This window comes from Pleurodeles waltl, chromosome 12 (assembly GCF_031143425.1).
Source record: "Pleurodeles waltl isolate 20211129_DDA chromosome 12, aPleWal1.hap1.20221129, whole genome shotgun sequence".
NCBI lineage: Eukaryota > Metazoa > Chordata > Amphibia > Caudata > Salamandridae > Pleurodeles > Pleurodeles waltl.
The window spans coordinates 146,155,478-146,178,980 of record NC_090451.1 but is presented as its reverse complement, the minus strand read 5'-3'; the positions used below and the strand labels follow the sequence as shown (position 1 = coordinate 146,178,980).

The following is a 23,503-nucleotide window of genomic DNA, read 5'->3' as shown; positions in this document are numbered from 1 at the left end:
TCTGCAATGCAAAAGGTTAACATACTGCATCAACACAAAATGCATGAATTATTACATTACATAAGGATTGGCTTTTTGCATTACGTCGCCCGTAGAGCGCGCACTGTCCTGATGTTGACAGTATGGTTCAGTCCAAACTGGGGTGGCATGGTGAGCAAAAGAACAATGGATTAAAACCAGATCTGTGACTGGGGGTGAGTGTTTGAAAAGTTTCAGCACTCTGTCCACCATCCTTTTATGTTGCTAAAGTTGCCCTAGGTGAGTTGAGAAGGGTATGCTTAAACATGGGACTCATGCTCATTGTGCCACTGGACTCAAGCTCTCCTAGCTGATGAAGGGTGATACCCTGAAACCAATCCCAGGATGCTTGTTTCTGGTCCAGGGAGGACCTGGCCTGACAGTTCAGACTGGATTATTCCCATGGGGAACAGGGTCAAGACTGATTTGCATACTTTTGGGTCCAAACTTGTGTGCCATGGTGAGCAAAAGAGTGATGGGTTAAACCCAGATCTGTGACTGGAGGTGAGTGTTTGAAAAGTTTCAACATTTAACCATCATCCTTTTGTGTTGATAAAGTTGCCCTAAGTGGTAAGTGTATGCCCAGACATGGGTCCCATGCCCACTGTGCCACTGGATTCAACTTTTCCTGGCTGATGAAGGGTGATACACTAAAACCGGTTCCAGGATGCTTTTTTTCTGGTCAGGGAATCCTTGGCCTGGGAGTTCTGGCTGGATTGTTCCCATGGGAAACAGGGTCAAGACTGATTTGCGCATCGCATGGTCCAAACTGGGGTGGACTAGTGAGCAAAAGAATGATGGATTAAACATTTCAGCACTCTGTCCATCATCGTTTTGTGTTTCTAAACAGTCATAGGCAAATGGCATCAACCTTCTACGCTTAAACACCAGATCCACAGATGACATTTGCTAAGTATATATGGGAAATGTGTGTGGGGGTTAAATAAATAGAATGCATCTACAAAGAGAGTTTATAAACCAGCTCATATATACCATGGAAGTGGAGCAGCTAACAGTAAGGAGACTGCTGGTCATAGCTACTAGAACACCCTGAATCCTTCCCTGGCTTATTGAGTGAGAAAGTACAAGTTCATACACATATAATTTAGACTGAACACCGATGGAGCTCCGTCTTGAGGATGGGAGCTGAGAGTTTTTTGGTGAGGGGTCGAAGGACATCTGCAACAGAAATAAATATCTATTAGAATTGGGATACAGAGGGAAATGGGTAATCCACAAATCCTTTAACAGACGGAACTGTATAGCACTTCTGATATATAAGAAGTATTCTTAAGAATATAGATGGCTACAGTAAGTAAATGCAGTTCTATTTGATGAAATATATGTGCATGGTTTATGTGTCTAAAGGAGATCCTCCAGTAAACACACCGCTAAGGCACTACGCAAGGTTGATTGAAATGCTGATAGAAGGGCAGACCAGTTGCGACAAACTAATCCATATCCGCTAGGGCTTCGTTAATCTGATAAGTCACAAAGTACCATTCAATCATTGAGACATAAATAGATAGAGACAACAGATATGTCCTGCTTAGAGGTAAACTTGATGGCTTAAAGATTATACTTGGAAGCATATATGGCCCTTAGTAATGATCAACCAAAATTATACTCAGTGAGATCAGAGTGTTGGGACAATGACTGGACATCCTGGTAGTGCTTGATACTGACAAAGCTGTATCCTAGATGTACAGTTAAATACATAACACCACCATCTGGCTGGGAAAGCAGTAGAAAAAACTATGCATAGTATAGCTGAGTTGTTGCAACACTGAAGATTGGTTGATGTATAGATGCTCTAACATTCTGACTCAAAGGAATTTCTCTAGTAGTCTTAAATCTGCAACTTACATGTCAGTTTAGTTAATTTAATATGGTCCACCTTGAATCAGACTCAAGTAGTATATACAGAACATTTGAAATATCTGGGAAGAACCATATCTGAACATAATCCTGTACTAATGTCTGTGGCTTGGGGAATCTATCTATCTCAACTTGGTGCATGGAGTCCTCCGTGCTTGAGCAGAGAGGCATTAAGGGAGGAAGAGGGCACAAATATTCAATGCTTGTTTTAGGGAAATGGAGGTACATTATCTAGTGCATTTGTGGGATGGTTTCTTTTAATGTGGTAATCAGAGGTCACAGCATCAGAGCAGTGGTTGATATTAAGAAAACCCAAGAATGGAAACTAAACACATTGGATAGGAAAGTACACTACTTGGAAAAGGAAACTGCCTGAACACCCAGAACATGGAAACAAATGCAAGTGAAAACTATTCCACATTGTTGGCAAGAATATGATGTCTTAACGATACCGGATATAACACACACTCACAGAGAGGCAGGTACAGTGACTCGCCTAATAGTGTGACTTAGCAAACTCACACACACCACAAAATGCCAGGCTTTTTTTAAAGTCTCTAATCAATTCATTCAAAGAGAGATCTCTGGGAAATGTAGGTTCCCCCACCCACATCAAAATGTGGCATGCTTCATTATATTTCTTAAGTTATATTTTATGTATAGGCTACCAGGATTGTAGTGGTTTGGGCAGGAAGTTAAATAATACTTCAACAACCATTATTTATTAATTGATAAATATTTTATTGAATAAGTAATTATGTAAATGTATTAATTGTTTTTATTACATATATTTTGTTAAATACAAATTTTATAGTATGAGTTTAATATTTCCTCTATATTCATAGTATTCCCCAGTATTGTGCTGTTTGGAGGGGGAATAGTGCGTTTTTCCACTCCAGACTACTGTACAACACTTCTCTACTGTTGCACTCACTGAAGTGGGAATAGTAGGTTTCACCCATCCGAAATCCAATTCTTTCCTTACTGCTGCACAGACAGGATTGGGAACAGTAAATTTTTAAAGATTTCAGATTAGCGGGTCTATCGGAAGACTTGTGTGGCAGCATGTGACTGAGAGAGAGGATTTTAAAGTACCTGAAAATTCATCACTACGGCTGGTAACCCAGACTTGATTCAATTCTAATAGTCAACGTAAGTGCATGAAAATGAATGCAGTATCGTGCAATGCTTAACTAAAATCAGGTGTATGTTTATTTGACGAATGAGCCAAAGAACCCCATAACCAGAGGAAACAACTGTCATATCTAAGAGTCATGGAAAGAATGCAGTTCTGAGGACTTTCAAAAACTAGCCTTTCATGTTACTTGTCAGAGGCAAAGCTCGGCAGTGATAAGGCATCATGACAGAGTCTGTGCTAACCTTTTATTAAACCCATGAAATCTGCTAGTTTTGCATCACATAACATTTGCCAAATTTCGCAAACAATTCAGCTTTGTAAATTATGCACCTGTTTTTCAATAGGAGACCTTTTTGAGGAGAAAATGTCTCACAGGAAATATTTTCTCCTCAAAACATTCCCCTTGATTGTCTCTGGTATGAGGTTTAAATGAAACACCATGAAATGTATTCATTTTATGTGACATTTAATCACATCTCATAATATATTTTTTGAGCCATGCAACATTTAATGAGGATGTGAATCCCATTAGAAATAGGTCATGTCTCCCTGGATATATTTTCGCATTGGCTCACTAACTAGTTCACTTGCTCACTGGCTGAGTGTTGTGATGTAATTTACTCTCCTCAAATGCAGTAAAAAAAAAAAAAAAAAACACACTACTTTGTCTTAAAATATCCAATCCCAGAAGAATAAAGAAACATCTCTCTTTACCCAGTCCTGCATCACTTATAATGACCAACATAAATATTCTAGAATGTTCCTTTCTTTGATGATATCTACTTGGGGTTTGAAATATATTGTGACATCACTTAGCAGATCACCCCTTTAAATTCTACTCATGATGCAAGTTTCAGTGCTTGGAATAATGCTTAATATGTGGAAATGAAATGAGAAGAATATATTTAAAATTAGAGATTAATAAAAAATAAAGAGAAATAGGGCCTGATTTACAAAGGAAATTCTGTGATACAAAAAATACCAAGGTTTGCAACCACAAAGTGTGTTTTTTGCTATATACTAATCCAATTTTGCAACTCAGAAAAGCATTTCCAAATCTCAAAATGGGTTTATGAAGTAATGTCAAATTACAATAAGTAAGGTACGTCAATCTGATGTCCATTCCATTATTAAGTGTGATTCATAATGTTGTGTCAGTGGTTTGCAATCCCAATTGTGGTTACAAGCCATTGAAAAGTTATCACCTCCTCGATGGATATGGCTGTAGGTTCACAAAGAGAAAGCTGTCCTTGTTGGACGACTTGCCCTTTCGCAATTAAGTCATGCAACATTGGGGGAAGCAGTGTTCCCAAATGGGATATTTTTAGAATAGCACTGACTTCTTTAAAGAACATGGGCTTCTTTTAAAAGCATCTCATTTTGAAATGCAAACACAGACATGTTGGCCTGCTGCTTCTTGCCAGGCGCAATCCCTGGGTTTGCAGGCAATCACTGGGGGACATAATTATTGATCTGCCTAATTAATATTCATTAGGCAGAGCATCCTGCAACCCCCTGCAACTGGATATTTAGCAATTTGGCCCCTTTTAACATAGTTTAGTTTACAAAATTGAAGACTCGTCGTACAAATGCAGGCCCATATTTATGACACTAAGTGAAAAACAACACAAGGAAAACCCAAATGCTGCAATAATATTTACAAAACCATCAAAGGCCTGATTTGTATGCCCTTGTGTGGCTTTCTAATGAAATGTAACTAAAGGCAGCTGCTTGTGCTGCATTACGCTACATTACATTGCTTGCATTTCCATTCATCAATCCATGTGTTTTGGGGCATTCCCAGATTTAGAAAGACTTGTAAACCTGAGGATGTGTCAAAGTGCTACGCATTCCAAAGTGAGATGTAACAAGGAGAAATATCTTCATTTGTCCTCGTTATTTCCTCATGTGCTACATTCTGCAGAACACGTAGAAATAGGAAAATGTATCTAAGGATTGTTTCTGTTCTAGTAGGTGTCATTTCCTGTGGAAAACAAACCTGCCTGTAACACAGGCAATTCTTGAACTCTGATACAAGGCTGCCTACATTGTGCTAGGCTGCACACCGAGCACCAGCAGAAGGAGGAATGCGCCATATCTTGGAAATATAGAACATGTATGCTGTTTCTCGTTTATGCAATGCAGTGCAGCAACTTTGCTTGCTGCACTGCACTGCATAAACGTTCCCTAAATGCGCCCCTTAGTGCGTAAAGGCCAATCAAATTCTGCAGCTAGTCCTTTTGTGCATTATGTGTTGAGGGTTGTTTGATGATTAGTTCATGGATTGGGAAATCCATCATATTCAAAAACTTCTCCTGCCATAGAATAGTTTTCATTACACTAACAGAGTTCTTCACTTATTTCATGACAAATGATAGTAGTTAATCCAGACCAGTAATTAATTTGTTTTCTGAAATTATTAGTACTGCATTTTAATAGTAAAATGAAAACTGTAATCAACTACTTGCCAGCATGCAAAGAGAAAAATACAGCTGAATGACCTCCCTGTACTGGACATGGAAAAGCTTGGAATTTCTCTTCCAGGTGTATCTTACTTGGGGGTGTCCTGTTTCTTCAGATGAGAATGAAATACTTGTTTATTGTTGACATTTGCACAATCAGGGCATGTCTGTAAATTCACCAAATATTAGTGGTCTGTAACACTAGCAGACTTCAATGACATGACATAGGTGAAAACTTGATGTGCTCTTCACCCCTCAACATCCTCCTGTTTTCTGCTGAGGGACTAAAGTAAGGACAAGTAGTGGAAACTAGAGAAAGTAAACATAGCTCTTGGAGCCCTGACTTGCACTAAGTAAAGGAGTAGCTCTAGTAGTGCCAGGCATACCAAAGGTTTAGCTTAATGAGGCTGTCACTAACTTGAAGGTCCCCTATTTGGAACCTTTGCTACTTGAAGTTGTGTGAAGCACTGGTATTCTGCATTCTGTGAAAGGTTGTTGTTACAGGCTTTCTCATCCACTGTGTTCTTCATGTGTACCTCATTTTGGTGTTCATTTTCCTATTCCACCAGTTCTTTGATTTATTCTTTGATTTATTCTTTGTTGATGGGCAGACCATCCTTGCTAGCGCTGATGAAATATGCAAACCTGGATAGAAACAGGATGAAGTACTCAAATGAAATGAATAAGAGAAGATCAGAAAACGCATTGGAAAAAGGGTTTCTTGTGTGTAACTGTTATGCGGTGCAAATCACTGTGCATTATTTCAAGTGCATGAGTAAAGTCATTAGTACTTAAATTAAATCAATACAGGAAGAATTCTTCTTCTTAAGAATGAGGAAGATATTTGTGACTCACATGTTAGGATGAATGTACGAAACCCTTTTAACCAATGCATGTCTGCTATTTGTACCACAGCGAGAGGAGTGGCAGTGAAGAAGGACAATGGTACGAAGATACAGATGAGCTGGATGTCAATGAGGGGATCACAATCCGAAATACAGGAACATTGATTTGGGAAGGTAAGGAATGATTTTTATTGGTGCTAGCCACTCTTTGGACATAACAAAAATGTTAAAGAGGTGCACATTAATTAAACCATGGGTGTAGCCTAAACATTTATTGAACATGTATTAAATCTTTTGTAACATAAAAGAAGTAACAATCCATCCTATTGAACTTATGTTCTGATGATCTTCGACGGACACATATCTCTACAATCTAGGAATTTAATTATCATTCATTACAACTTTTAATATTTAATAACAGCAAAAGTGCATTATATTGAAATTATATCCTTATATACTTCACATCCAAGTAGATTTATACAACTGTGTAAGAAATCAAAAGCAGTTCATAAATGCACCCATACAAGATTGATGTATATATGGAGACATTCACATACAGCTTTAGATATGTTCTTATAGAAACCAATATCAACAGGATATTTATGACTAAATATTAATTATAGCTTTTTATTACATAAGTCAATCATGATGATATACAATGATAATATACACAAATGAATTCAGGGATATGAGGTGTGGCTAAAAATCTATATACCCAAACATGTGCAATCACTTCCCTACACCTGTAGATGTTACTCTTTACAGGCATACTGTCCCGAGTATCAATATTGTGAGTGCATCGTGTGGTGAGGACTGGGGTAAGGGAGAAGAGAGAGGCAAACTGACCCAGTAACTGGTGGCAGGCTCTTTTTTGTGGAAGCAGTTAATCCGAGTAGCTGTCACGGACGAGTCAGTCAGCCTGCAGATGTGCCTGCCGGCGTTCGGAGGCACGGGGGTCCGGTCGGCTCTGCTTGAGGAAGGAGAGGCACCCGGCGGGAGATTCCGGCACTGGGAGTGTGCCGCATTGGAGCTCCGTCGGGTGCTCCGTCGGGTGCACCGAGGTGCAGCAAGGATTCCCCTCCGGAGGAATCCAAGCAGAGCCAGCACAAGCAAGGTTCCTGGGAGGAATTCCCAGGAACCTGGTAGCGCGGCAACACACGTGAAACAGGCGGCCAGGAAGGAGGTTACAGTGGCAGCTGAGGTCGTTGGAGGCCCATTTAGGCAGAGTGGAGGGGGTTGGAGCCCCCCCCTCTTCTTTAATCCATCTCAGGTAGGGCCAGGGTTGGGGGAAGGAGAGAGGGGGAGCGAGGCTTGTGGAAAACAGGGCAAGAGCTGTGAAAAAGCTTTGGAACCAGTGAGGTACCCTGTAAGGAGAGGAAGTGAGGGAAGGCAAAAAATAAAAAACAAACTTACACCCTCACTAAGAGCCTATTTCAGGGCGAGACCGGAGGGTATTGTGCTTATACCTGGTCAGGGGAAAATGGATGATCATACCATTAAGGCAAGTGGGAATGGTGCAGGCTCTGGTAAGGGGGTGGAAGATAATTCATTCCCTCCAATTGATGACTGGGCTCGCCAAGAGGTGACACAAGTAGGATCTGAAGTCTCCCTGGCTAGTCGAAGTAGTAATGCGTTGATCTTGCGGCAGGAAGTCCTGGTTTTGACGGTTTTTAGTCCCCCTCCCGCCCAAGCCCTGGCCCCTGGTTCAACTTATAGTCCCTCCATGGAGGCTGTGATCCTTTCTATTTCGGAAGATATAAAAAAAAGGCTTTGCAAGTTCTGAGAGTAATCAAGGGGAAATTAGAGAGGCCTGTGAGGTAATGGAAAAAAAAATCGACAGTTTGATGGAGAGGATCCAAGTTTTAGAGGAAACGGTAGGGGGATGAAGGAGGAGCTGAAGCACCATAAAGAGGAGATTCAAGAGTTGAATGAAAAGGAGCAAGGATTACAATCCAGGATGGAGCAATTGGAGAACTATTCACGAAGGAATAATATTAGACTCTGGAAGGGGAAAATTTGAAGTCTTATGTGGTCTCCTTAATAAAATCTCTATGTGAGTTGGAGGAGAGTAAAGAAGAGATCGAGAAAGACATCCAGAGAGTTCACCGTGACCCTTTCACGAGGCGGCCGAATAGCACTAGACTGCGAAAAATCCTGGTTAACTTATTAACTTATCAGCTGAAGGAAAACATTTTTATCAGTGCATTAAGGCAGAAGTCGCTAAGGGTGGAAAATGTGACATTTGAGATTAGGTCTGATTTGTCTAAACTTACTATGGATAGGCAGTGGGAGTTGGGAAATCGTTTGGATGAGTTCAAGAAGTTAGGGGCTTCCGTGCAGCTGAAATTCCCCGCATTTCTTCGAATTATGCATAATAATAAAATGTACATTATAAGGGATGTGGGTACGGCAGATGAATTGTTGGCTGTTATTAGGAGAGAGCAGGCTGACCATATGTGAAGGGGAATTTTCCCCTGAGTGTACTAAAGTCTCCCAGGTAGGCGGGGCGTTCTAAAATAAGGGCCATGTTAGCCGACAAAGTGGGGGGGTTCTCTACGGGAGAGTTGAGGGAGGTAGGGGAGGGTGGGTCACAAGGAGGGGGGCAATTGGGGGGAAGCAACAAAAATGTTCCTTATTCGCTGAGGCTGAGGGATAGTTCGCTAGTTAGGAATGGCTAGTATAGGCAAAGGTCAGGGGAAGGGAAGGTTTACTATGCAATTGCTCTCCTGGAATATCAACTAGTCTGAGGACTAGTGCGAGAAGGAATACAATTTTACAATATTTAAGGGATTTGCCAGCACAAATTCTTATCTTACAAGATACTCACCTGGTGGCAGATGAGTGTAAGGAGTTATTTGAGATGCGAAAATGGGTGCAAACCTGTATTTGTACTAGTCATAATTCTCATACGAGGGGGGTGGCCATTCTGGTCAAACATGGCTTGCAAATCAGGATAGAAAAACTCTAAGTAAGATCTGATCAAGCAGGGCGTTGGGTCATAGTAAGAGCTCAGGTTGGGTTAGTAGTTTTTGTATTGGTTGGATTCTATGGCTCAAACCGTGACGACATTGAGCCTCTTAAGCGGGTGTTCTCTCAGTTAATCGAATTTTCAGACCCGGTTATCATGATGGGGGATTTTAATGTGGTGCTGGACAACAAATTGGACAGAACGGATACCTGTAGATCTTTAGGCACGCCAAAATCTCAGCAATATCTAAAGAGAATGATGAAGGAGCATGGCCTGTGTGATATATGGCGGAAGACGGGAGGGGATGCAAGGGTCTTCTCCATTATTAATAAGAAATATAGCCATGCTTCGCACATCAAGTATTTTTTTGTTTGATAGTAGGCTGCTGGAGAACGTGGATGAGGTAGAATATTTACCGTCTCATTTATCAGACACGCAGCGGTGGTACTGCACTTAACTTTGCCTCAGAGGAGAATGTATAATAGATGGACACTCGAGCGTGCATTATTAATAGAGGACGATATGATATCTCAATTACGTAGGGAAACAGAAGTCTTTTTTTTTTATACTAATGTAGGCTCGGCATCACTATCTGTGGTATGGGATACTTTTAAGGCTGTTATAAGAGGGAAAATTAAGAGCATTGCATGCTATAAGTATAAATTGTTTAGAAATTAATAAGCTTTCTAGAATATAAAATGTTAAAAAAGAGCAAGAAGTTGGTTAGCAAAGAGGAAACGTTTCAGTCAGAGGCAGTGAGGGTGGAATTGGCCGAGTTAAGACATTGTATGGAAAGTATTTTACAAGCAAGAATTGTTAAAAGATGGAGGCTAGCAAACTAAAGCACTTTGAATATGGTGAGAACTCGGGAAAGTTGCTTGCCTGGAAGTTTAAATCGAACCAGGTTAGGAATTATATTAAGGAAATCAACTTGGATGAGTCAGGGGTGAAACTGACACGAAGTGAGGATATTGAGTATGGGTTTCAGAAATTTTTTGCATCTCTGTATATTGAAAGCATAAAGGGGCGAGAAAAGTTGGTGGATGACTGGTTAGCTCCTGATGTGTTACCGGAAACTACTCTACAGCACCAGGAGTTTCTTAATGGTCCTATAACTATTGACGAAGTATGGGCGGTGTTGTTCGGAGGCAAAGAAGGGAAAGCCCCGGGTCCTGATGGCATCCCAGTGGAGTTGTATAAAGTATTAGGTGATACAATCATCCCAATCTTGACTGAGTTGTTTGGCAAGATTTTTTAAAATGAAATAGATATCCCAACTACATGGAATGAGGCGATTATTACGCTGATTTTGAAACCAGGGAAAAATGTGACAAAATGTGCATCGTATAGGACTATTTCACTATTAAATAGTGATTATAAATTGTTTGCTAAAATAGTGGCGGATATGTTGAATAAAGTAGTGAATAATTTGATACATCCTGACCAGAAGGGCTTCTCGAAGGGTAGACATTTGTATGAGCTGACATATGATTTTATTGGGGCTATAGACATGGCAATGTCCTTTGATTCCCCTTTGGGGGTCATCACTATCGATGCAGCAAAAGCCTTTGATCAAGTAAGTTGGGGCTATCTAAAATCTCTTTTAAAAAGAGCTAATTTGGGAAATAATTTCTGTGGGGTTGTTAATCAGATATATTAGGGCTCCAACAGCTAGAATACTCGTGAATGGTAATCTTACTGGAATTATTACAATAACCAGGGGTACTAGACAGGGATGTCCATTATCTCCCGCACTATTCAATTTATACATTGAGCTATTTGCTAGGAAGATTCGGCAAAATGCAGTGATTTCTCCTTTTCGTTGTAGGGGTTGGGAAAGGAAACTTGCTTTGTACGCAGACAATCTTTTGGTGTATACTGATAACCTATCATCTGCAATTACTGAGATCTTTAGATGAGCCGAAGGATTTGGCAAGGTATCTGGCTACCAGGTAAATGTGGAAAAGACGGAGATCATGGCTTGGAATATGGAATATAAATCAGTTTACAGTAAGAAGGAAATAAGGTACTTGGGAGTCCTGGTGACCCAGGATATCAAACAGTTAGTAGAGAGGAATCAGCAAAAGCTGCTATTGGAGTGTAAGGGATTACTGCAGGGTTGGGCTCATCTTCCCTTAACGATTATTGGAAGGGTTAATTTGGTAAAAATGTCTATTCTTCCAAAGTGGAACTTTTTGTTTTCTGCTTCTCAACTCCCCATGCAGAAAAAATGTATAGTTAAAATTCAGCAGCTCATAAATGATTTTATATGGAGCTCTAAAGGGGTTAGAATTTCCCGGAGAAAGCTGCGTAGTTGTAAGGAAAAGGGTGGTCTGGCGTTACCAGAATTGCAGTATTATGCTTGGGCTTTCCTCTTGAAAAAAACCAGGATTTTATTTATTTCTCCAGATTCTACGACAACGGGCCTTATGTTTAAGGTGATGACCTCTACCATCAAGGGTGCGTCAAGCAATTTTATTTTTTAATCTGGTGATCCTAAATTTTTTAAAAAGGTAAAACTGAAAATTATGCAGGGATTGGCAGAATGTTGGAATCAGTTTAGACATACTGCAAAGGTCTCATATAATTGCAACGCACCTATTGAGGATTCCCTGGGTACACCAGAGTGCTTTCAAGATGTTCTAGCCTTACCAATCAAACAGGAAGGTATAGAGCACTGGGGAGATCTCTTTCAGGAGGGGGTATTCCTTCCCTGGGAAGAGTTGGTGCAACAAACGGGTGGCTCCCTGACTAGGTGGAAGTTTCTGCAAATAAGGCATTGGGCACAGGGGGTTAAGGGAGAAGTTGGTATGCCCAATGTTCTGGAAGAGATTGTCCCGAGTCCATTGGTAGGCCCCAATAGAGTGGCAGCTTGGTATTGGGGGATTCCAGAAGGGGTGGATGGTGAGTTCGAACTCCCCACGGCTTTGTGGAGTAAATTCTTCCCTAAAGAGTCAGCTCATATGTGGTGGAAGAAGTCATTAACTTTTCTGTTTGACATTGTTAAGCCAGCTGCTTTGAGGAAGAACCACTACTATACGATTCATAGAGCTTACATTTCGACATTCGAGTTGAGCAAATCTAGAGTGTCGCTGGTGTTGCAGAGTGCTCCTCACTAGAGCTGCTCTCCACCTAAACTTGGGGACTACCCAGAGTTCTCTATTCTTTTTTGCCTAATGTATGCGTCACTCTAACACTGAAAGGGATTTGTTTTGATATATATATATATATATGTATATATATATATATATTATAGTTATACACACAAACACGTTTATACATCAATCATGAAGTGGATGCAGCCATGTTAGGACACAAACATAGACACAAAAAAGATATGAGGGGCAGTGTAGGGATACCCAGACCTCCTAGGCCTGCTGGTGGCATCCCAGAAGGTCCCCGTCTGGCTCTAAATTTGATTTTTTTAAAAACTTTTTCTGCAAATGTCCGGAGGATTTTCAAATCTACTGCAACATTTTTTAAAAATAAAGCACAAAAAAAAACAAAGTGCAACTCTTCTGGGCCAGGATGGGGGGGGGACAAAATCTATAATTTTGGGGAGGGGGTTCATGACCTCCATCGCCTGCTTATTTTTAGGGGCCATAATAATTTTTGTGCCTCAAGCATTTACTGTGAAAAAAAGACAAACACAGGAAAGAAGGAGGAATAGAAAAACAAAAAAAGTGTCACAAAGGGAGAAAGCAGAAAGCTGTAGGAGTGATCTGAAGAGGTAGGGAGAGGCTGCAAATGGATTAAAGAGGCCCGAGATGGCATCAGGATTACGTTGCCTCAGTATTCTGCGCTCACATATTTAAATGCAGCAGGCACATGTTTCAGAGGAAACGCTTCGGGCACCAGGACATTTTTATTTACAAATTAAGCCCTGCCTCCATTCACAAGCCTCTGAGAGGCACCAAGAACTGCATTTCCGGGACCACCGAAAAATAAAGAAGTCCCCTCCTGGAGCACAGTTAGGCCCTGGGGACCCCATACCACAAGTTATAGTTCTTTGAGATAACTGTAACTATAACTGGTGAATTTCTGTGGTTTTTAGATTTTAGAATTAAAAACGTTATGTTGTTACTGAACATTTCACCCAACCATAACGTAACTTTAACCTTTGTTTTTTTCAGTTATTATACATATATATATATTTATATATATATATATATATATATATATATATATATATATATATATATATATATATGTGTGTGTTTATTGCTGTATGTATGTCATTATTTGATTATTTGATTTGAGCAGCTTCTCTGTAGATTGATACGTTTTTAGAATTATCAATTTTCCACTACAGTATGTCACCATTATCTATATATAATTATTTATATATCTATAATATTGCTTGCATATATGTATATAGATAGATAGATATCCTTGCTCAGAATAAAGGGAGCCCAAAATCTCATTACAAGTCTCATGCCGTAAATGGAATTGGTAGCACATAAAGACCCAGATTGCACAGAAAGGATGCAACACAGCAAGTAAAGTTGCTGTGCCCCTTTGTATGAAGGGGAAAGACCAGAACAGCACCATATCTACTAAGGTAAGGCACTATTCTGCTCCCTCTCTCCACTGGTGTGCTTTAAGCTCCCATGAAACACCCCCGACAACCTTGCTACATGGTGTAAGTGTATCTGTGTTGTGATAAACATAATGTTTGCGCAGGAAAGGGTACCTTTCGGTACAAAAACTATGCTTTAAGGCATTTTCCTGTTTGCGTGTGTGCTATAGGACAGAGTGTACATACAATAAGGGAAAGGCCATGGGAAATGAAAAGATTTCTCCTCTGATTTCTCCTCGTGGTGCCTGCCTCAAGGGGTGTAAAATTTTGGCACAAATCCCATCTAGAACTCTCGGTAGTCAAAAGCCATGGGTGCTTGCATGGGAACGCGTCTGCACCACTCATGGACATCTCCCTAAAGGCTAAGCTGCACACTGCACAGCTTTGTATTACTTTTAGTTACAATCCACCACAAATAACAATTGTGTTGGATTGCAAATGCCAACAAAACACTTTGCATTGGGTTTGTGTGAAAATGCAAGCCAGATGCACAATTTTTGTAAATCCGGACCTAAGTAAATAGAGATTCTGTGGTATTTACTGGATGTGCTGTTATTGCACCATTCTGATTTATGCAACTTGGAAAAGGGATAAATTATTAGATCTGCGTGCTTTCAATTTCCTTTGAGGAGTCTATTTACTAAACTCTCACGCAGCACAGTGCACCTGCCAAAAAAGGGTGTAACACCGTCCCTGCAGCCCCTGTAGAGAGGGGTGTCCCAACCCTCCAGGGAGCCCCTAAACCATTTAAGAGGCCCCTAGTCAGCCAAGGGCCAATTAATATCTCTGAGATATGGGATCCTCGGGACACCTTCAACACATTCTGCGGGGGATTCTCACCAATTTTGCGTTACTCCAATGAGCCAAAAATGCTGCGGTGAGAAGGATAGCTCCATATCTAGAGAGATGTGGCATTCTCCTTTGTTCCTAGCTCTGGCGCACAATCAGGCTGCCCAGCGCCACGTACACACACCTTTACACCACAGTGCAAAGGTGTCTGCATGAGTCTAGTATAGGATTTGTACTGTAAAGGTACTCTTCTGGAGCAAAATATTATGGTTAGACTAACTTTAAAACCTTTCCAACATTGTATTTGTGCTGCGCAGTACAGCACACATGGAAAGACAAAAAAGAAAGCTCAAATAAAAGCATTTCTCCTTGAGAGCCCGTATTTCAAAAGGGCATTATTATTGGGCGCAAAACCCTGTCTACTTCTTTTTAGTAGATAGCGCTTTGAATCAAAATATATGCTCATGCAACACCCATGGAAGGCCCCCTTTGGCACTAAGTAATGCATTGCACCGCTAGGCGCTACTTTGTGCCACTTTCAAGGAGAATACCAGTACCAAAAAAGTTTTGCACTAGAAAGTAAATTGATAGAAAAAAGATTTTGCATCGATTTGCGTCACAGGGCAGAAAATCTCGGTAAATATACGCTAAGTGCGCAAACATGAAATGCATGGTTTGAAACGTATTGTGCGAAGTGTGCAAGGTTCAACCTACTGTAAATAGTGTGCACGAAAAACAGGAGGCTGTGCTATTACCTCCTTGGTAACAATCCCAGTTTAGACTTAGACAGATGTTTGTGCCTTAAACTTGATTTTTAGGCATTTGTAATGAAGCAAATGCCGCTTTATTTTAAATGAAATCGTCAGAGGAAAATCGCCTTATTTGTGGAGGACTTTTTAGCTCCAAATATTATTATACATATGATTGGGGACATTCGCCTGGAATGCAGGTGTATAAAACGCCATATAAATTGGAGGATTTCTATTACCCTAACTCTCATTCAGGGTCTCTGCAAGTGTTGACAATCACACTAATATGGTTCCGCTCTTTCTGTAAGTCCAACTTTACGCAGTGAGGAAACATAATTAGATTTGTACTAATCGGATACCAATGTAATGTAATTGCAATGATAGTGATATGGGTGAGACATGCCATGACTTCCTGCTACTGACAAGTGATAAAAGTCTTATTTTTGTCTCCATTCTTAACAGATCAAGGGAGCAGCAACTATTCTTCCACTAAAGAGAAATTTCGGCCGTCTTTGGACAAGGTGGACACCTCTCTTCAGGTACTTGCAGAAATGTCATAAAACTCCAAATATTACTTGTGAGGCGGTCATACTTAATCAAAGTCCCTTTTTTATGTTTTATCTGAGCATTAAACATTCATAGATGTGTACCCTCAACTCCAACCCATAGTCTAAAAGGGAAAACATTCCTTTGGCTAAGAAAAATCGGGGATTATTAACTCAGTGCAAACTCTGGTTTACATCAGGAAACTCACTCATGTGCACCTGGCGCAGACCTGACCCATTCACCAAATTAGCAAAAAGTGCTCTCCATGCAAAAAAAGAAGTGACTAACACAGACGAGAGTTACAAGCTACTGCAGTGTGATGTGCTGGAACCCACACTGACAATGTGGCTCCTTATACACTGTCTGTGCCTCTGCAGGCAGTGCTTAATTTGTAAATTAAGAGATGCCGGTGCTCAAAGCCCTTCTCTTAAACACGAGGCTGCTGTAATTAACTCTGCCAGCACTGAATACTGAGGCAGCGTAAAACTGAAGCCATCTCGGGCCTCTTCAATCCATTTACGGCCACCCCTGCCCCTTCAGCTCATCCTGCAGCTTTCTACTTTCTCCCTTTATGGCCCTTTTTAGTTTTTCCTTCTTCTGTCTTTCCCATATGTGTCATTTGCTCTCAGCAAATGCTTAAGGCATAAGAATAAGCCACGGCCCTCACAAATAAGTGCGGTGCTCAGCACCGGAATCAACAAGCGCAAATTAAGCACTGTTTGCAGGTGCATCCCAGACTGTCTTCGCCAATTTCTTTGGAAGTAAAGGTTGTGCTTTCATCTTTTCACAGGTAAAAATCCAGAGGCCTGAGGTTACTGCGCATATGTCTGATGTCTAAGGATCTTAGGATTTCATGGTTCGATTGATGTTGCTCAGGATTTAGGTCTCAGAGAAAATAAAGGACCATCAAGAAGATGCTAGGGTCTGGAGACAAGCTGCTCTTCCTCTGGAGATGGAATAACTCCTGACTGAATTCTAAAGGCCGTTTCTATGAACCAGTTTCAGGATTTACCTTTTGAAGATATCGAAGTCTAAGAGGGCCATGCTTCAAACAAGGTTCATCTTGCACATCTCATTACTTTTCCAGTATCCCTAGCTTCGGAACTTTTTACCCTATGTTTCATAAAACAATCAGAATACACAGACAGTCACTGGATTTCTCCAAAAGCCATTCATGAAAATCTCAGCTCTTGTAGGTAACATCATTTCTGTAAAGTACAGGTCAGAGTCCCCTGACGGGTGTATTTGCAAGCATAGCATAACATCTAATAAAAGAAATATATAAATAAATATATATATATAACTAACGGTGACATACAGTAGCAGAAAATGGACAATTCTAAAAAAGCATACATCTGCAGAAGAAGCTGTTGCAATTGCTGCATATAAAATAAGAACATAAAATAACATACAAAAGTTACTGCCATCAAACCACATGCAATTTATCGGTTCACAAACGTGCCTTGGGCTCTGTCAGCAGAGTCTTACAAAAAGCATTACCCAAGATCCAGCTTCTCAAAAATGTAACCAAGTAAATTGTCTAGGAATGTGAAAATGTAGGTATGTAACTTCTACCTTCCAAAGGATTCACAACTTTGCCAATAGAATGTCCTTCCTATAAAAACTTAATTCCGACATGTGTGTGCTGTGAAGAAGAATCCATAAAATGAGCATATAATGTTGAGAAATCTTTTGGCAATCGTGCGGCTGAGTTGTGTTTCCTAGTGTGCTTTCTTCAACAGGTCCTGTTCCTAAAGTGTATGTGTCCCACTTAAGAACGAACGTCTGTCCATTTCATCTAAGTACAGTGGACTGAATATATAAAGGTGAATAGTGGACATCCCAGACCAGCTACCACTGCATTTCAATATTACTTTTGGCCGCAATCGATGGCCTTGTTTTTGGTTCAGCTTTAGCGTCAGCGTTTATTTAGGGTGAAAAAATGTAAAAAACCGAAGTGATATTTGTGACAGCAGTGACCACTATTTTCAGAATTACCCATGTTGTGATTATGATGGTACCATCCAAACTGCTGCTGAGGTTAAGTGGGATTAATTAAATTTGTCTGAATTCTTGAAACCAATTTTGAGATTAGAATAAAACATTAGTTAAGGCAAATTTTGTACTAACATTTTAAAAATGCATCTATCTTTAATATTGCAATTTAAAAAAAAAAAAATCAAATTGTATTTGTGTTCATTTTTTAAAAACTTATATCCAGAGATACTCGTTTAAGCAGTAGTGTCTCGTGACAGCTGAAAAGCTGAGGTTATTAATTATTTTCTGCTCGAACGAGGCTCTTATTGGTGTCTCACGTGACATGTGCATGCAAGTTATGATCTTGCATTGAATTTTCCTATGCGACATGGCCCAGAGCCGTCAAAAAATGCCATTTCGCATATTCTGTGCTAAAAACCTATGCATATGTCCTAAAAAAAAAAGCAATTATGCTCACCACTAACAAAAAAATGATTTCATTTTTGTATCTTTCCTTGCATAGTAACCACATGCACTGTTCATTGAAATTACTTTAAGCAAAAGCATTGGAAACTGAAATAACTCAGGCTCACACTGGAAGAGAACTTCCACAGATCGGTAACAGGAGCTTCCTCCAGACTATCTGAGAAAATATCAATGAACCATCTGATGCTGTAGGTGGCCGAATGGACCAATGGTAGCCGTAATCTGCAAAATGACAGAATAAAAATGGGAGGATACCGTTTTTTTCAATCACTTATTTTGTATGGAGGTAGCCACTTGTTTCTATACTGCATATTTGTTGTTATAGATATTGCAAATTAGAATGCTTGAGTGTTTATTTTCCAAATTTTGTGAATGTAAGAAAGTCATCCCTTTGCCCTGATCAACCACACTTTTTGACTGATACTGGTGGTTGCTGACTCTAACTGTCCCCTGCTAACCAGGCCCAGGGACAGTGCGCTGTGTAAAAGGGGTATGCAAATTAGGCAGGCATAAACTGTAATTGGCTGTGGCAGCCTACCTATAAGACCCTAGTATATATTAGGGCAGTGACGATAAGAGGCACAGTGGATTTAATGCACTCTAGTGTGCACTGCTGTAGTGCCTACTTGTAAAAGTAAATTATATTCAAATTTGACATTGGAATTAAAAGTACTTCCAAAGTCTAAAAGTACCTTATTTTTTACATATAAGTCACCCTTAAGGTCTCCCCTAAGTGCCCCAGGGGAAGGGTGCCTTTCAACTGTAAGCAAGGACATGATAAAAGATGTTTTATATGCCCTGGTGAGGGAAAACTGCCAATTTAGTTTTTCCCAATAGTAGTAAAGTAGCTCCATAGGCTAACATTGGGAAAATGTATCAAAGAATAACATCCACTAGAAATAGGCTACAGTTTCCATTTGTGGACTGAAAATGATAGAATACATCCAACAATTTGACACTGTTAGATTTATTATAACTATTACGGAAAAACAGTTATAGGACTTTCTTTTCTGTAAGCCAAAATCCAGCTCTCCAGCTGCTCTTCTCTGCTTGGCCAGCCTCTACCAGGATGAGCCAAGCTGCCCTAATGAGGTATGAACTGGACTGCACTAAGACAATGGGACATCTGGTAGGTGGAGATCGGCAAGCTAAAGAGCAAAAGGCAGGAAGGGGGCTGGGTAGCCAAACTGGCCGTCAAAGGGAAAGTGACACAGGACAGGACACAGGTTTACCCCTCTTTGTGTTACCCCAGCCAAATGGGAGCCCCAGTAATGAGATTAGCAGATGAACTGGAGGGGGAGTAGTTAGGGAAATAAGACACACCAGTGGGATGGCTTAGCTAGATCTTCACTCCAATGAAGGATTTCCTCTATCTTGGATTCTGAAAGAATAGTGCTTCCTTGGATTGATTTTTGCCACACTTTGCAGAAAGTTGTCAGCCCAGAGGATGGCACACTGCACCCCATTGGTCAGGGCTGCCCTCCTGCTTGCCAGCCCCGGAGCAATGGATAAATATGGGAGAGTTGCCCAGCAACTCAGAACAATGCCTGAACTACAAGGAGAAGAAGGATTACTCTGCTGGAACCCTGGTCTGCACCCGCAAAGGACTGCACTCTGCATGACTGCACTGCTGCACACTGAGGGACTACAGCTCTAAAGACATTGTCTGGCTTCAAGAGAGGAAAGGAGAGGACTCCCTGATAGCAACAGGTTAAAAGAGCTTCACCTGCAACATCCCCACCCCCAGCTGACCATTTTCAGATGGACTGTTGAGGATTTGCCAGGTGCATTCTGGGAAACGTAGTCCCAACATTTCCAGGACCATCTCAGAACTTCTAGACCCTTTGATAGGTGCTGTTGACCACTAGAGACCCAAAGGATGTCTTCTAGAAGGAGATCCAGAAGTTTGCAGAAGACTGGAGAACTTTTGGACAAAAAGCTCCATAGAGTTACCGACCTGTTGACGAGAGTCTAGCAGCTGACGTCGAACCGTGACCAAGCCTGAATTTCAGGTCCGTCCTCATCAATGAGACTTCCAGGAGTTGACCGGGAGCCCACGCTGAATCAAGCCGACAAGTACAACGAATCCCGGCCTGAAGAAAAACCTTTGCGGAAGACAAGAGAAAAAGCTCCATCAAAACAACTATGTCCGAGGGTAAACTTTTGACTGAGGCCTCCCGCTCAGTGTATCCAAGCAGGGCTCCATCATGATTGGTCCCAAATTGTGACTTGGTCCCGGTCAAGCGTAACCAGATGTCCCTGATGGGTACTTTTGTTTTTTAAGCACTCGAAAGAACATTTTTGGATTTATTCTTTAAAAAATCATATCTCCAGTTCCCTACATTGGATTTTATTCTCTTTAATGTTATTTTAAAGATACAAATATCTTATATCTTTATACATTGGTGTGGGATTTTTTTTGTGTGTTTTGTATTACTTATTTAATGTATTGTTTTTCTTTTTTTAATTCTTTACACACCTGTCTCCTAAATTTAGCCTGCCTCCTCGTTGCCAGCTATCAGGGGTTGAGCGTGGGATTAATTTATTGAGACACTGACTGAACATTACATTGTGATTGTGACATTATTAATTGTGGTAGGTCCCTACTTATCACTGCTAATAACCCACTTTCCAACAGCCAATGACAATCGAGATTTTTATGTTCTCTTGTCACTGATGCAAGTGTCAGTGAAAGGCAGTATGCTCACTATGGCCCATATTTATACTCGGTTTGCGCTGAATTAGCGTCTTTTTTTAATGCTAATTCAGCGCAAACCTAACTCCATATTTATACTTTGGCGCTAGACACGTCTAGCGCCAAAGTTATGGAGTTTACATCATTTTCTGGACGTGGAAACCTACCTTGCGTCAATGAGATGCAAGGTAGGCATTCCTGTGCAGAAAACGAAGATATGGCCTTAGCACCATATTTATTCCCCCGTGCTAAGATGTAGCATTGGGGGATGGGCGCCTTAAATAATGGCGCTCAACTTGCTTAGTACCATTATTTAATGGCTTGGTCAGGGCTGGCGTTAGGGGACCTGTGGACCTTTTTCCATGGAAAGAGCCAACAGGTGCTATTCCCTGGCCCCAGGGACACCCTCACCCACCCCCACCCACACCACGAAGACACCTAAGGATGGGGGGACCCCATCGCAGGTAAGTAGAGGTATGTATGGATAAGTATATATATTTTTTTAAGTGCCATGGGAGGCCTATCTTGCCCCCCCCCACATGGCACCGGGCCCAATCGACATGCCCAGGGGACATAGGTCCCCTGGGCATGGCCATTGGGCTGGGGGGCATGATTCCTGTATTAACTGAGACAGGAGTCATGTCCATGGGGTTCTAATGACAGAAAATGACACTAGTCTGGCCACAGGCATTATTTTTGCCTCTGCCTGTACTAGCAACATCCTCTGATGCTAAACCCCCTGTTCTCCCTACGCCTCCCCCACCCGGCTAGTATCCTTTTTCATGACGCCAGCCGGGTCTTACCGCTGGCTACCGTCATACCAGAAATATGACGCCTGGCCAGTGTCTTGCTATGGCGCTAGCCAGCTGTAAACTTTTTTATGCTGAACTGCGTTAGCGCAGTTCTACATCAAAAAGTATAAATATGCCCCTATATCTTCACACTATGCAGGAGCACAGTGTAAGTGCTAACAGAGGAGGCTAAGGGGTTCACATCACTTTAAAAACCCACAACAGTGGCATAAGAACACCCGAAAACACTTCAGCACCCAAAGCAAATAAAAAGGTAGAGGATGAATCTCTGTGGGCAGAGCTGCCAACTATGGAATTAGGAAACCAGGTTTGAACCCCAGTGCCGGCTCAACATCCTGTGATTCAGAGCAAATTACTTAATTTCCCAAAACAACAGAATGTGTCATTGTGTAATATGTCTGATTTTCATGCAAGGCATTCCAATACCTATAGGTCAAATTCACATTATATTAAGAAAGAAAAAAAAAAAAAGACAAATAAAGAGGTACAGGCTTAGGACATCACAGGCAATTTCCACCTCCAGCAAAAAAAATCCCTTAGTCAAGAAACCACTCAATATAAGGACAGAGGAAGTTGTATCCAAGCTTCAATAATTTGGCTCTCTCTGAAAATGAAGATGGCTGCAATGGAGAAATACAGAAATTACAGGTATAAAATTCAGACTCAACATTGACTTTTTTTTATTTTAGATTGTGTTTTTATTAATCATGAACACAAAAAGAATTCTGTAATAATCAACATATGGCATTCGTCCTTACTTCACCTCAAACCTAGTGCTAGCTTTGGCCTCAGCCCTCATGCCCTTCTTACCCTAAACCTTATCATAATCAACCGTTAATATCACATTGTTATTTTAAAAGTTTCCAAAAGTCATATTGGTTCAATGATTATTTCCTACTTAAAACAATCTTACATTTACAAATTGCTTTACTTTAGATTCATTGGTGTAATATTGGTTCATCAGGGTTTCTAAAAGTCATTAATTTACAAAATTATTAGCCCATAGCTTCGAAATATAGAAATTATCTTTTTAGAACTGGCATCCTTGATGTGGTTCCCCCTGACTTTTTGCCTTCAGACCTCTCGTTTCTGCTGACTTTGTTTTTGCTGGCCTTACGATTCTGCACACTTTACCACTGCTAAAGAGATGCCAAATTGCTTGTGCTCTTTCCGTAAAATGTGGTAACATTGGCACATACCCAATTAGCATGTTTTATTTACTTACAAGTCCCTAGTAAAGTGCACTCCATGTGCCCAGGGTCTGTAAATAAATGGTACAAGTGGGCCTGTAAGGTAACTAAACCTTAATACCTCCTCCCTCATACTTCGGCTAGGATCAGCCATCAGTTCATCCCAATCATCGTCATCAAATGCTCCTGCCAGTTAATTTTCCCATCAGCTCTGCAACCCTATGACCATTTCCGAGAGAAAGGCATGTTTGATGAGTTAGATATAGATCTTAAAGACGAGTCTTTCAAACTTTTTCCACATATGAATGTAGGTATAGGGGAGAATGTTATTTCATCTGGTCACTTCCCAAATGCCATCCGTAAAGTGTTTC

At 40.8% G+C, this 23,503-nt stretch overlaps 1 protein-coding gene across 1 annotated transcript in view; it reads left to right on the top strand.

Annotated features, from left to right (window-relative positions):
* Positions 1-18,949, top strand: part of LOC138268114 (mucin-3A-like) — a 247,055-nt gene extending 228,106 nt beyond the window's left edge. Inside the window, exons 10-12 of the mRNA XM_069217504.1 lie at positions 6,412-6,515; positions 15,889-15,965; positions 16,763-18,949. Of these exons, the coding sequence (XP_069073605.1) occupies positions 6,412-6,515; positions 15,889-15,965; positions 16,763-16,810 (229 nt within the window). The 3' untranslated portion in view covers positions 16,811-18,949. The remainder of the gene's footprint in view (positions 1-6,411; positions 6,516-15,888; positions 15,966-16,762) is intronic.
* Positions 18,950-23,503: the final 4,554 nt, after the last annotated feature.